This window comes from Oncorhynchus keta, unplaced genomic scaffold, assembly GCF_023373465.1.
Source record: "Oncorhynchus keta strain PuntledgeMale-10-30-2019 unplaced genomic scaffold, Oket_V2 Un_contig_19137_pilon_pilon, whole genome shotgun sequence".
NCBI classification, from domain to species: domain Eukaryota; kingdom Metazoa; phylum Chordata; class Actinopteri; order Salmoniformes; family Salmonidae; genus Oncorhynchus; species Oncorhynchus keta.
This window is the reverse complement of record NW_026281300.1, coordinates 1-14,494: the sequence shown is the minus strand read 5'-3', so window position 1 is coordinate 14,494 and position 14,494 is coordinate 1. Positions and strand designations below refer to the sequence as shown.

Sequence of the window (14,494 nt, the reverse complement as noted above, 5' to 3'; positions counted from 1 at the left end):
CCTGTATATAGCCTCCACATTGACTCTGTACCGGTACCCCCTGTATATAGCCTCCACATTGACTCTGTACTGGTACCCCCTGTATATAGCCTCCACATTGACTCTGTACCAGTACCCTCTGTAAATAGCTCCACATTGACCTGCACCGCACTCTGTAATTAGCCTCCACATTGACTCTGTACCGGTACCTCTGTAAATAGCCTCCACATTGACTCTGTACCCGGCACCCCCTGCATAGCCTCCACATTGACTCTGTACGATTGCCCACTGTAAATAGCCTCCACATTGACTCTGTACAGGTACCCCCTGTATATAGCCTCCACATTGACTCTGTACCAGTACCCCCTGTATATAGCCTCCACATTGACTCTGTACCGGTACCCTCTGTAACAGCCTCCACATTGACTCTGTACTGCAATTTACTTTGTATATAGCCTCCACATTGACTTGTACCAGTACCCCTGTATATAGCTCTCCACATTGACTCTGTACCAGTACCCCTTTATATAGCCTCCACATTGACTCTGTACCAGTACCTGTATATAGCCTCCACAATGACTCTGTACCAGTACCCCCTGTATATAGCCTCCACATTGACTCTGTTGTACCCTCTGTAAATAGCCTCCACATTGACTCTCTACCGGTTTCTGTAAATAGCCTCCACATTGACTCTGTACCAGTACCCCCTGTATATAGCCTCCACAACGACTCTGTTACAGGTACCTCTGTATATAGCCTCCACATTGACTCTGTACCGGTGCCCTCTGTAAATAGCCTCCACATTGACTCTGTACCCGGTACCCCTGTATATAGCCTCCACATTGACTCTGTACCCGGTACCCTGTAAATAGCCTCCACATTGACTCTGTACAGGTACACCCTGTATATAGCCTCCTATTGACTCTGTACCAGTACCCTGTATATAGCCTCCACATTGACTCTGTACCGGTACCCTCTGTAAATAGCCTCCACATTGACTCTGTACCGGTACCCCTTGTATATAGCCTCCACATTGACTCTGTACCAGTACCCCCTGTATATAGCCTCCACATTGACTTCTGTACCAGTACCCCATATAGCCTCCACATTGACTCTGTACCAGTACCCCTGTATATAGCCTCCACATTGACTCTGTACCAGTACCCCTGTAAATAGCCTCCACATTGACTCTGTACTGGTGCTCCCTGTATATAGCCTCCACATTGACTTGTACCCTCTGTAATAGCCTCTGGCAATGACTCTGTACCAGTACCCCCTGTATATAGCCTCCACATTGACTCTGTACCGGTACCCTCTGTAAATAGCCTCCACATTGACTCTCTACCGGTACCCCTGTATATAGCCTCCACAATGACTCTGTACCAGTACCCCTGTATATAGCCTCCATAATGACTCTGTACCAGTACCCTCTGTATATAGCCTCCACAATGACTCTGTACCGGTACCCCCTGTATAGCCTCCACAACGACTCTGTACAGGTACCTCTGTATATAGCCTCCACATTGACTCTGTACCAGTACCCCTGTATATAGCCTCCACAATGACTCTGTACCGGTACCCTCTGTAAATAGCCTCCACATTGACTCTGTACCGGTACCCTTTGTAAATAGCCTCCATTAATGACTCTGTACTGGTACCCTCTGTAAATAGCCTCCACATTGACTCTGTGCCGGTACCCCTGTATATAGCCTCCACATTGACTCTGTACTGTATTCCCTCTGTAAATAGCCTCCACATTGACTCTGTACCAGCACTTCCTGTATATAGCCTCCACATTGACTCTGTACCAGTACCCCCTGTATATAGCCTCCACATTGACTCTGTACCAGTACCCCCTGTATATAGCCTCCACATTGACTCTGTACCAGTACCCCTGTATATAGCTCCACATTGACTCTGTACCGGTACCCTCTGTAAATAGCCTCCACAATGACTCTGTACCGGTACCCCTGTATATAGCCTCCACAATGACTCTGTACCAGTACCCTCTGTAAATAGCCTCCACATTGACTCTGTACCCGGTACCCCCTGTATATAGCCTCCACAATGACTCTGTACTGGTACCTCTGTAAATAGCCTCCATTGACTCTGTACCGGTACCCTCTGTATATAGCCTCCACAATGACTCTGTACTGGTACCCTCTGTAAATAGCCTCCACATTGACTCTGTACCGGTACCCTCTGTAAATAGCCTCCACATTGACTCTGTACTGGTACCCTCTGTAAATAGCCTCCACATTGACTCTGTACCAGTACTCCTGTATATAGCTCTCCACAATGACTCTGTACCAGTACTCCTGTATATAGCCTCCACAATGACTCTGTACCGGTACCCTCCTGTATATAGCCTCCACAATGACTCTGTACCGGTACCCCTGTATATAGCCTCCACATTAACTCTGTACCGTGCCCTCTGTATAGCCTCCACATTGACTCTGTACCAGTACCCCTGTATATAGCCTCCACAATGACTCTGTACCAGTACCCTCTGTAAATAGCCTCCACAATGACTCTGTACCAGTACCCTGTATATAGCCTCCACAATGACTCTGTACAGGTGCCACTGTAAATAGCCTCCACATTGACTCTGTACCAGTACCCCCTGTATATAGCCTCCACAATGACTCTGTACAGGTACCCTGTATATAGCCTCCACATTGACTCTGTACCAGTACCCCTCTGTATATAGCCTCCACAATGACTTCTGTACCGTACCCTCTGTAAATAGCCTCCACATTGACTTGTACCGGCACCCTCTGTAAATAGCCTCCACAATGACTCTGTACTGGTACCCTCTGTAAATAGCCTCCACATTGACTCTGTACCAGGTACCCCTGTAAATAGCCTCCACATTGACTCTGTACCGGTACCATCTGTATATAGCCTCCACATTGACTCTGTACCAGTACCCCTGTAAATAGCCTCCACATTGACTCTGTACCGGTCCCCTGTAAATAGCCTCCACAATGACTCTGTACTGGTACCCCTCTGTAAATAGCCTCCACATTGACTCTGTACCAGTACCCCTGTAAATAGCCTCCACATTGACTCTGTACCGGTACCCCTGTAAATAGCCTCCACATTGACTCTGTACCGGTACCCTCTGTAAATAGCCTCCACATTGACTCTGTACCGGTACCCTCTGTAAATAGCCTCCACATTGTCTCTGTACCGGTACCCCCTGTATATAGCCTCCACAATGACTCTGTACTGGTACCCTCTGTAAATAGCCTCCACATTGACTCTGTACCGATACCCCCTGTATATAGCCTCCACAATGACTCTGTACCAGTACCCTCTGTAAATAGCCTCCACAATGACTCTGTACCAGTACCCCCTGTATATAGCCTCCACAATGACTCTGTACAGGTACCCTCTGTATATAGCCTCCACATTGACTCTGTACCAGTACCCCTGTATATAGCCTCCACAATGACTCTGTACCGGTACCCTCTGTAAATAGCCTCCACATTGACTCTGTACCGGTACCCTCTGTAAATAGCCTCCACAATGACTCTGTACTGGTACCCTCTGTAAATAGCCTCCACATTGACTCTGTACCGGTACCCCTGTAAATAGCCTCCACATTGACTCTGTACCGGTACCCTCTGTATATAGCCTCCACATTGACTCTGTACCAGTACCCCTGTAAATAGCCTCCACATTGACTCTGTACCGGTACCCCTGTAAATAGCCTCCACAATGACTCTGTACTGGTACCCTCTGTAAAATAGCCTCCACATTGACTCTGTACCAGTACCCCCTGTAAATAGCCTCCACATTGACTCTGTACCGGTACCCCTGTAAATAGCCTCCACATTGACTCTGTACCGGTGCCCTCTGTAAATAGCCTCCACATTGACTCTGTACCGGTACCCTCTGTAAATAGCCTCCACATTGTCTCTGTACCGGTACCCCTGTATATAGCCTCCACAATGACTCTGTACCGGTACCCTCTGTAAATAGCCTCCACATTGACTCTGTACAGGTACCCTCTGTATATAGCCTCCACATTGACTCTGTACTGGTACCCTCTGTATATAGCCTCCACATTGACTCTGTACCAGTACTCCCTGTAAACAGCCTCGCTTGTTATTTTACTGTCGCTGTTTAAGTTTGTGTAACTTTTATTTTCTATTTTCTATTTTTTTACTTTACACTTATTTCTTAATTTTTTCTTAAATCTTCTTAAAGCTTCGTTGGTTATTGTTGTATTCGGAGCATGTGACAAGTAACATTTTTAACACAGGCCCGTACCAGAAAGGGACAGTAGGCAGCCAGCACAGCAGCCAGAACCAGGCCGTCTGCCAGGTCCAGGTCAAAGTTCACCACCCAGCGGGCTGGTGGGACGTCTCCTGGTTAAAGAGCAGAATATAGGTAACAAACGAGTTGTGGATGTCTCTTTGGATCTGTCTTTGTCTCTACCTCTGTTAATCTCTGTCTCTATCTCTCTGTCTCTACCTCCCAGTCTCTCTCCCTCTCTGTCTCTACCTCTCTGTCTCTACCTCTCTGTCTACTTCTCTGTCTCTATCTCTCTGTCTACTTCTCTGTCTCTATCTCTCTGTCTACTTCTCTGTCTCTATCTCTCTGTCTCTACCTCCCTGTCTCTACCTCCCTGTCTCTCTCTCTGTCTCTACCTCTCTGTCTCTACCTCTCTGTCTCTATCTCTCTGTCTCTACTTCTCTGTCTCTATCTCTCTGTCTCTATCTCTCTGTCTCTACCTCTCTGTCTCTACCTCTCTGTCTCTACCTCTCTGTCTCTACCTCTCTGTCTCTATCTCTCTGTCTCTACTTCTCTGTCTCTATCTCTCTGTCTCTACCTCCCTGTCTCTACCTCCCTGTCTTCTCTGTCTCTACCTCTTTCTCTACCTCCCTGTCTCTACTACCTCTCTGTCTCTCCCTCTGTCTTTCCCTCTCTGTCTCTACCCCTGTCTCTACCTCTGTCTCTACCTCTCTGTCTCTACCTCTCTGTCTCTATCTCTGTCTCTACTTCTCTGTCTCTATCTCTCCTGTCTCTACCTCCCTGTCTCTACCTCCCTGTCTCTCTCTCTGTCTCTACCTCTCTGTCTCTACCTCTCTGTCTCTATCTCTCTGTCTCTACTTCTCTGTCTCTATCTCTCTGTCTCTATCTCTCTGTCTCTACCTCTCTGTCTCTACCTCTCTGTCTCTACCTCTCTGTCTCTACCTCTCTGTCTCTACTTCTCTGTCTCTATCTCTCTGTCTCTACCTCCCTGTCTCTACCTCCCTGTCTCTCTCTCTGTCTCTACCTCTCTTTCTCTACCTCCCTGTCTCTACCTCCCTGTCTCTACCTCTCTGTCTCTCCCTCTCTGTCTCTCCCTCTCTGTCTCTACCTCTCTGTCTCTACCTCTCTGTCTCTCCTGGGTAACTGCTCATCTCTCTGTCTCGCTACCTCCCTGTCTCTCTCTCTCTCTGTCTCTACCTCTGTCTCTACCTCTTTCTCTACCTCACTCTCTCACCTCACTCTCACCTCACTTCTCACCTCACTTTCTACTCACTTCTACCTCACTTTCTACCTCACTTTCTACCTCTGTCTCTACTTCTATCTTGTACTTCTGTCTCTACTCACCTCTACTACCTCCTGTCTCTACCTCCCTGTCTCTACCTCCCTGTCTCTACCTCCCTGTCTCTACCTCTCTGTCTCTACCTCTCTGTCTCTACCTGCCTGCCTCTACCTCCCTGTCTCTACCTCTCTGTCTCTACCTCTCTGTCTCTACCTCTCTGTCTCTACCTCCCTGTCTCTACCTCTTTGTCTCTACCTCTCTGTCTTTACCTCTCTGTCTTTACCTCCCTGTCTCTCTCTCTGTCTCTACCTCTCTGTCTCTACCTCTCTTTCTCTACCTCTCTTTCTCTACCTCTCTTTCTCTACCTCACTCTCTCTACCTCACTCTCTCTACCTCACTCTCTCTACCTCTGTCTCTACCTCTGTCTCTACTTCTCTGTCTCTACTTCTCTGTCTCTACCTCACTCTCTCAACCTCACTCTCTATACCTCCCTGTCTCTACCTCTCTGTCTCTACCTCTCTGTCTCTCTCTCTGTCTCTACCTCTCTGTCTCTACCTCTCTGTCTCTACCTCTCTGTCTCTACCTCTCTGTCTCTACCTCCTGTCTCTAGCCTCCCTGTCTCTACCTCTCTGTCTCTACCTCTCTCTGTCTCTACCTCACTGTCTCTACCTCCTGTCTCTACCTCTCTGTCTCTACCTCCCAGTCTATCTCTCTGTCTCTACCTCTCTGTCTCTACCTCTCTGTCTCTACTTCTGTCTCTACCTCTCTGTCTCTACCTCTGTCTCTACCTCTCTGTCTTCTACCTCTCTGTCTCTACCTGCCTGTCTTCTACCTCCCTGTCTCTACCTCTCTGTCTCTACCTCTGTCTCTACCTCACTCTCCACATCACTTTCTACCTCACTCTCTACCTCTGTGTCTCTACCTCTGTCTTTACCTCCCTGTTTCTACCTTCTCTCTGTCTCTCTCTCCCTGTCTCTACCTCTCTCTGTCTCTAACTCTCTGTCACTACGTCTCTGTCTCTACCTCTCTGTCTCTACTTCACTGTATCTCCCTCTGTCTCTCCCTCTCTGTCTCTACCTCTCTGTCTCTACTCTCTGTCTCTACCTCTGTTCTACCTTGTCTCTACTCCTCCCTGTCTCTACCTTCTCTCTGTCTCTCCCTCTCTGTCTCCACTCCTCTGTCTCTACCTCTGTCTCTACCTCCCTGTCTCTACTTCTCTGTCTCTACCTCTCTGTCTCTACTTCTCTGTCTCTACCTCTCTGTCTTTACCTCTCTCTGTCTCTACTTCTCTGTCTCTACCTCTGTCTTTACCTCTCTGTCTCTACCTCTCTGTCTCTACCTCTCTGTCTCTACCTCACTGTCTCTACCTCCCTGTCTCTACCTCTCTGTCTCTACCTCCCAGTCTCTCTCTCTGTCTCTACCTCTCTGTCTCTACCCTCTCTGTCTCTACTTCTCTGTCTCTACCTCTGTCTCTACCTCTGTCTTCACCTCTCTGTCTCTACCTCTGTCTCTACTTCTCTGTCTCTACCTCTCTGTCTCTACCTCCCTGTCTCTACTTCTCTGTCTCTACCTCTCTCTGTCTCTACCTCTCTGTCTTCACCTTCTGTTCTAACTTTTCTGTCTCTCCCTCCCTGTCTCTACCTCTCTGTCTCTACCTCTGTCTCTCCTCCCTGTCTCTACTTTCTGTCTCTACCTCTCTGTCTCTCCCTCTCTGTCTCTACCTCTCTGTCTCTCCCCTCCTGTCTCTACTTTCTCTGTCTCTACCTCTCTGTCTCTCCCTCCCTGTCTCTATTCTCTCTGTCTCTACCTCTCTGTCTCTCCTCTCTGTCTTCACTCTCTGTCTCTATTCTCTGTCTCTACCTCTGTCTCTGCCTCTCTGTCTCTACCTCCCTGTCTCTACCTCTCTGTCTCTACCTCTCCTGTCTCTTTACCTCTCTGTCTCTACCTCCCTGTCTCTACCTCTCTGTCTCTACCTCTCTGTCTCTCCCTCTGTCTTCACCTCTCTGTCTCTATCTCTCTGTCTCTACCTCTGTGTCTCTACCTCCCCTGTCTCTACCTCTCTGTCTCTACCTCCCTGTCTCTACCTCTGTCTCTATCTTCTCTGTCTCTACCTCCCTCTGTCTCTACTCCTGTCTGTCTCTCTGTCTCTACCTCTCTGTCTCTACCTCTGTCTCTATCTCTCTGTCTCTACTTCTGTCTCTATCTCTCTCTGTCTCTATCTCTCTGTCTCTACCTCTCTGTCTCTACCTCTCTGTCTCTACCTCTCTGTCTCTACCTCTGTCTCTATCTCTGTCTCTGCCTCTCTGTCTCTATCTCTCTGTCTCTACCTCCCTGTCTCTACCTCTCCTGTCTCTCTTCTCTGTCTGTCTCTACTACCTCTCTTTCTACTCCTCCCTGTCTCTACCTCCCTGTCTCTACCTCTCTGTCTCTCCCTCTCTGTCTCTACCTCTCTGTCTCTACCTGTCTGTCTTTACCTCTCTGTCTCTACCTCTCGGTCTCTACCTGCCTGTCTCTCTCTGTCTTTACCTCCTGTCTCTCTCTGTCTCCCACTTGTCTCTACCTCTTTCTCTACCTTTTTACTCTACTTTTTTACCTTACTCTTTTACCTTACCTTTTACCTCACTCTCTACTCCCTCACTCTCTCTACCTCACTCTCTACCTCTGTCTCTACTTCTATCTCTACTTCTCTGTCTCTACCTCCCTACCTCTCTACCTCCTTCTGTCTCTACCTCCCTGTCTCTACCTCCTGTCTCTACCCTCTGTCTTTACCTCTGTCTCTACCTCACTGTCTCTACCCTCCCTGTCTCTACCTTCTGTCTCTACCTCCCAGTCTATCTCTCTCTCTGTCTCTACCTCTCTGTCTCTACCTCTGTCTCTACTTCTCTGTCTCTTACCTCTCTGTCTCTACCTCTCTGTCTCTACCTCCCTGTCTCTACCTCCCTGTCTCTACCCTCTGTCTCTACCTCTCTGTCTCTACTCCCACTGTCTCTACCTCCTGTCTCTACCTCTCTGTCTCTACTCCTCCCAGTCTATCTTCTCTCTGTCTCACCTTTCTGTCTCTACCTCTCTGTCTCTACTTCTCTGTCTCTACCTCTCTGTCCTACCTCTCTGTCTCACTCTGTCTCACTGTCTCTACCTGCCTGTCTCTACCTCCCTGTCTTTACCTCTCTGTCTCTACCTCTCTGTCTCTACCTCACTTTCCACATCACTTCTACCTCACTCTACCTCTGTCTCTACCTCTGTCTTACCTGTTTCTACCTCTCTGTCTCTCTCTCCTTTGGTTCCCTCACCCTCTCTGTCTCTAATCCCTACACTACTGTCTCTACCTCTCTGTCTCTACTTCACTGTATTTCCCTCTCTGTCTCTCCTCTGTCTCTACCTCTCTGTCTCTACCTCTCTGTCTCCCTCCTCTGTCTCTACCTCTGTCTCTACCTCCCTGTCTCACCTCTCTGTCTCTCCCTGTGTCTCTACCTCTGTCTTACCTCTCTGTCTCTTACCCTCCCTGTCTCTACTTCTCTGTCTCTACCTTCTCTGTCTCTACTTCTCTGTCTCTACCTCTCTGTCTTTACCTCTGTCTCTACTTCTCTGTCTCTACCTCTCTGTCTTTTTACCTCTCTCTGTCTCTACCTCTCTTCGTCTCTACCTCCTCTGTCTCTACCTCACTGTCTCTACCCCTCCCTGTCTCTACCTCCTCTGTCTCTCACCCTCCCAGTCTCTCTCTCTCTCTGTCTCTACCTTCCTCTGTCTCTACCTCTCTGTCTCTACTGTCTCTACCTCTGTCTCTACCTCTGTCTTCACCTCTCTGTCTCTACCTTCTCTGTCTCTACTTCTCTGTCTCTACCTCTCTGTCTCTACTCCTCCCTGTCTCTACTTCTCTGTCTCTACCTCTCTGTACTCTACCTCTCTGTCTTCACCTCCTCTGTCTCTACTTTTCTGTCTGTCTCCCTCCCTGTCTCTACCTCTCCTGTCTCTACCTCTGTCTCTTCCCCCTCCCCTGTCTCTACTTCTCTGTCTCTACCTTCTGTCTCTCCCTCTGTGTCTCTACCTCTGTCTCTCCCTCCCCTGTCTCTACTTCTGTCTCTACCTCTCTGTCTCTCCTCCCTGTCTCTACTTCTCTGTCTTTACCCCTCTGTCTCTCCCTCTCTGTCTTCACCTCTCTGTCTCTACTTCTGTCTCTACCTCTCTGTCTCTACCTCCTGTCTCTACCTCCTGTCTCTACCCCTCTGTCTCTACCTCCCTGTCTCTACCTCCTCTGTCTCTACCTCCCTGTCTCTACCTCTGTCTCTACCTCTGTCTCTCCTCTCTGTCTTCACCTCTCTGTCTCTATCTCTGTCTCTACCTCTCTGTCCTACCTCCCTGTCTCTACCTCTCTGTCTCTACCTCCTTGTTCTACCTCTCTGTCTCTATCTCTGTCTCTACCTCCCCTGTCTCTACCCCCTGTCTCTCTCTGTCTCTACCTCTCTGTCTCTACCTCTGTCTCTATCTTCTGTCTCTACTTCCTCTGTCTCTATCTCTGTCTCTATCTCTGTCTCTACCTCTCTGTCTCTACCTCTCTGTCTCTACCTCTCTGTCTCTACCTCTCTGTCTCTATCTCTCTGTCTCTACTTCTCTGTCTCTATCTCTCTGTCTCTACCTCCCTGTCTCTACCTCCCTGTCTCTCTCTCTGTCTCTACCTCTCTTTCTCTACCTCCCTGTCTCTACCTCCCTGTCTCTACCTCTCTGTCTCTCCCTCTCTGTCTCTCCCTCTCTGTCTCTACCTCTCTGTCTTTACCTCTCTGTCTCTACCTCTCTGTCTCTACCTGCCTGTCTCTCTCTCTCTGTCTCTACCTCCCTGTCTCTCTCTCTCTGTCTCTACCTCTCTGTCTCTACCTCTCTTTCTCTACCTCACTCTCTCTACCTCACTCTCTCTACCTCACTCTCTCTACCTCACTCTCTCTACCTCACTCTCTCTACCTCACTCTCTCTACCTCTGTCTCTACTTCTCTATCTCTACTTCTCTGTCTCTACCTCACTCTCTCTACCTCCCTGTCTCTACCTCCCTGTCTCTACCTCCCTGTCTCTACCTCTCTGTCTCTACCTCTGTCTCTACCTCTCTGTCTCTACCTGCCTGCCTCTACCTCCCTGTCTCTACCTCTCTGTCTCTACCTCTGTCTCTACCTCTCTGTCTCTCACCTCCCTGTCTCTACCTCCCCTGTCTCTACCTCCTCTGTCTTTACCTCTCTGTCTTTACCTCCCTGATGCTCTCTCTCTGTCTCTACCTCTGTCTCCCACCTCTCTTTTCTCTACCTCTTTTCTTACCTCTCTTTCTACCTATCCTTTCTACCTCACTCTCTCTACCTACTGTCTGCATGCTGTCTCTAATCTTGTGTGCTATTGTCTCTATCTCTGTCTCTACCTCACTCTTCAAACTCACTCTCTATACCTCCCTGTCTCTACTCCCTCTGTCTCTACTCTCTGTCTCTACCTCTGTCTCTACCTTTCTGTCTTCTACCTTTCTGTCTCTACTCTCTCTGTCTTTACCTCTCTGTCTTTACCTCCCTGTCTCTACCTCTCTGTCTCTACCTCTCTGTCTTCTCTCTCTGTCTCTCTCTGTCTCTACCTCTCTGTCTCTACCTCTCTGTCTCTACCTCCTGTCTCTACCTCCCTGTCTCTACCTCTCTGTCTCTACCTCTCTCTGTCTCTACCTCACTGTCTCTCACCTCCCTGTCTCTACCTCTCTGTCTCTACCTCCCAGTCTCTCTCTCTCTCTGTCTCTACCTCTCTGTCTCTACCTCTCTGTCTCTACTTCTCTGTCTCTACCTCTCTGTCTCTACCTCTCTGTCTCTACCTCTCTGTCTCTACCTCTCTGTCTCTACCTGCCTGTCTCTACCTCCCTGTCTCTACCTCTCTGTCTCTACCTCTCTGTCTCTACCTCACTCTCTCCACATCACTCTCTCTACCTCACTCTCTCTACCTCTCTGTCTCTACCTCTCTGTCTTTACCTCCCTGTCTCTACCTCTCTGTCTCTCTCTCCCTGTCTCTACCTCTCTGTCTCTAACTCTCTGTCACTACCTCTCTGTCTCTACCTCTCTGTCTCTACTTCACTGTATCTCCCTCTCTGTCTCTCCCTCTCTGTCTCTACCTCTCTGTCTCTACCTCTCTGTCTCTACCTCTCTGTCTCTACCTCTCTGTCTCTACCTCCCTGTCTCTACCTCTCTGTCTCTCCCTCTCTGTCTCTACCTCTCTGTCTCTACCTCTCTGTCTCTACCTCCCTGTCTCTGCTTCTCTGTCTCTACCTCTCTGTCTCTACTTCTCTGTCTCTACCTCTCTGTCTTTACCTCTCTGTCTCTACTTCTCTGTCTCTACCTCTCTGTCTTTACCTCTCTGTCTCTACCTCTCTGTCTCTACCTCTCTGTCTCTACCTCACTGTCTCTACCTCCCTGTCTCTACCTCTCTGTCTCTACCTCCCAGTCTCTCTCTCTCTCTGTCTCTACCTCTCTGTCTCTACCTCTCTGTCTCTACTTCTCTGTCTCTACCTCTCTGTCTCTACCTCTCTGTCTTCACCTCTCTGTCTCTACCTCTCTGTCTCTACTTCTCTGTCTCTACTTCTCTGTCTCTACCTCTCTGTCTCTACTTCTCTGTCTCTACCTCTCTGTCTCTACCTCTCTGTCTCTACCTCTCTGTCTCTCCCTCCCTGTCTCTACTTCTCTGTCTCTACCTCTCTCCCTGTCTCTACCTCTCTGTCTTCCCTCTCTGTCTCTACTTCTCTGTCTCTACCTCTCTGTCTCTCCTCTCTGTCTTCACCTCTCTGTCTCTACTTCTCTGTCTCTACCTCTCTGTCTCTACCTCTCTCTGTCTCTACCTCCCTGTCTCTACCTCTCTGTCTCTACCTCCCTGTCTCTACCTCTCTGTCTCTACTGTCTCTACCTCTCTGTCTCTACCTCTCTGTCTCTACTTCTCTGTCTTCACCTCTCTGTCTCTACCTCTCTGTCTCTACCTCTCTGTCTCTACTTCTCTGTCTTTACCTCTCTGTCTCTACTTCTCTGTCTCTACCTCTCTGTCTCTACTTCTCTGTCTCTACATCTCTGTCTCTACTCTCTGTCTCTACCTCTCTGTCTTTACCTCTCTGTCTCTACCTCTCTGTCTCTACCTCCCTGTCTCTTCCTCAACACCCCCCTCCTACCTGTAGAGGTGAGTGGGCTCCAGACGGTAGTCCTCATGCTGTGGTAGTGCAGGTTGAGCCAGGTGAGTAGCCTCCTCTCCCAGGTGGAGTAGACGTTAGAGGTCAGGGGCTTTGGGTCTATCCTGGGGACCTGCTGCTCCATGCTGCCACTGTCACAGCTCTGGAGGCCCAGGGACAAGGGACCCTCTGTCACCCGCGGCAGGACTAGCACCTGGGGAGGAGGGGACAGACAGACAGACAGACACAGATACATTTCTCAGACTGCTGATCAGGACACAGAGGGAGAGAGAGAGAGAAAGAGATATATAGAGAGAGACGGAGAGAGAGACAGAGAGAGATTTGTGACCTGTTGCCACTGGGCAACCAGTGAAGAACAAACACCATTGGAAATACAACCCATATTTATGCTTATTTATTTTCCCTTGTGTACTTTAACCATTTGTACATTGTTACAACACTGTATGTATATATATATATATATATATATAATATAACATGACATTTGTCTTTATTGTTTTGAAACTTCTGTATGTGTGATGTTTACTGTTCATGTTTATTGTTTATTTCACTTTTATATATTATCTACATTCACTTGCTTTGGCAATGTTAACACATGTTTCCATGCCAATAAAGCCTTGAATTGAATTGAATTGAATTGAATTGAGAGAGAGATAGAAAGACTACACTCTCTTGCCTTGTAGGTCTGCAGTAGAACATCCATCCAGGCCCTTTTACTGAGGGATTCAAAGACCTTGCTGCTGTAGTCCATCCCCTCTGATCACACTGGGACTGGGCCTGTATAGAGCTCCAGTGGCTGAACTCCTGGGAGTCTAAAGGTACTCGGGTCTGATGTGGGACAGACAGGCTCCTGCCTCCTGAAAATCACAACACAGTGAGTAGGCTGGTGAGGGTGTGTGCCTGCGTGTGTACGTGTGTATGTATGTACGTGTGTAAATGTGTACGTGTGTACGTGTGTACGTGTGTACGTGTGTAAGTGTGTACGTGTGTACGTGTGTACGTGTGTACGTGTGTACGTGTGTACACGGAGGCCTGGGCGGAGTTGTCCGTGTATGAGTGATTAAGTGTCTGTGGGTACCTGAGGAAGGCCAGCAGCACTGTGTTCCAGTGAAGCAAAGCTGCTGCACGCGCTCAGTGAGGCTGCAGGGCAGCGATTGGTTGGTGCTCACACCAGGAAGTGTCTGTCCGCCAGGTGACGCAGCATGTCGTAGATGGTCCGTGTGTCTTTACCTTGACTCATAGGTACGAGTTCCTCCACTCACTGGAGCTGGAGTCTACTGTCTGGACTCTACATACCACCCTGGGGAGAGATAGACAGAGAGAGAGAGAGAGAGAGAGAGAGAGAGAGAGAGGGGAGGGAGAGAGGGGAGGGAAGGGAGAAGAGGGAGGAAAGAGAGAGAGGAGAGAGAGGGAGAGAGGGGAGGGAGAGAAGAGAGAGAGAGAGAGAGGGGAGGGAGAAAGAGAGAGGGAGGGGAGGGGGAGAAAGAGAGAGAGAGAGAGAGAGAGAGAGAGAGAGAGAGAGAGAGAGAGAGAGAGAGAGAGAGAAGGGAGAAAGAGAGAGAGAGAGGAAGGAGAGAGGGAGGGAGAAAGAGAGAGGGAGAGAGGGGAGGGAGAAAGAGAGAGAGAGAGAGGAGAGAGAGAGAGAGAGAGAGAGAGAGAGAGAGAGAAGAGGGAGGAGAAAGAGAGAGAGGGAGAGAGAGAGAGAGAGAGAGAGAGAGGGGAGGGAGAAAGAGAGAGCGTGGCAGGAGAGAAAGAGAGAGCGTGGTAGAGAGATGAGGTTTACCTTCTGAGAG

General features: G+C 49.0%; 1 protein-coding gene across 1 annotated transcript; it reads right to left on the bottom strand.

Annotated features, from left to right (window-relative positions):
- Positions 1-4,257: 4,257 nt before the first annotated feature.
- Positions 4,258-13,941, bottom strand: LOC127920356 (cilia and flagella-associated protein 47-like; the record flags this gene model as incomplete). The annotated part of the gene is made up of 3 exons (XM_052504425.1): positions 13,873-13,941; positions 12,684-12,894; positions 4,258-4,355 (listed from the first exon to the last, which is right to left on the bottom strand). Coding segments are annotated over exons 1-3 (378 nt in total), but the record flags the coding sequence as incomplete, so codon positions are not given.
- Positions 13,942-14,494: the final 553 nt, after the last annotated feature.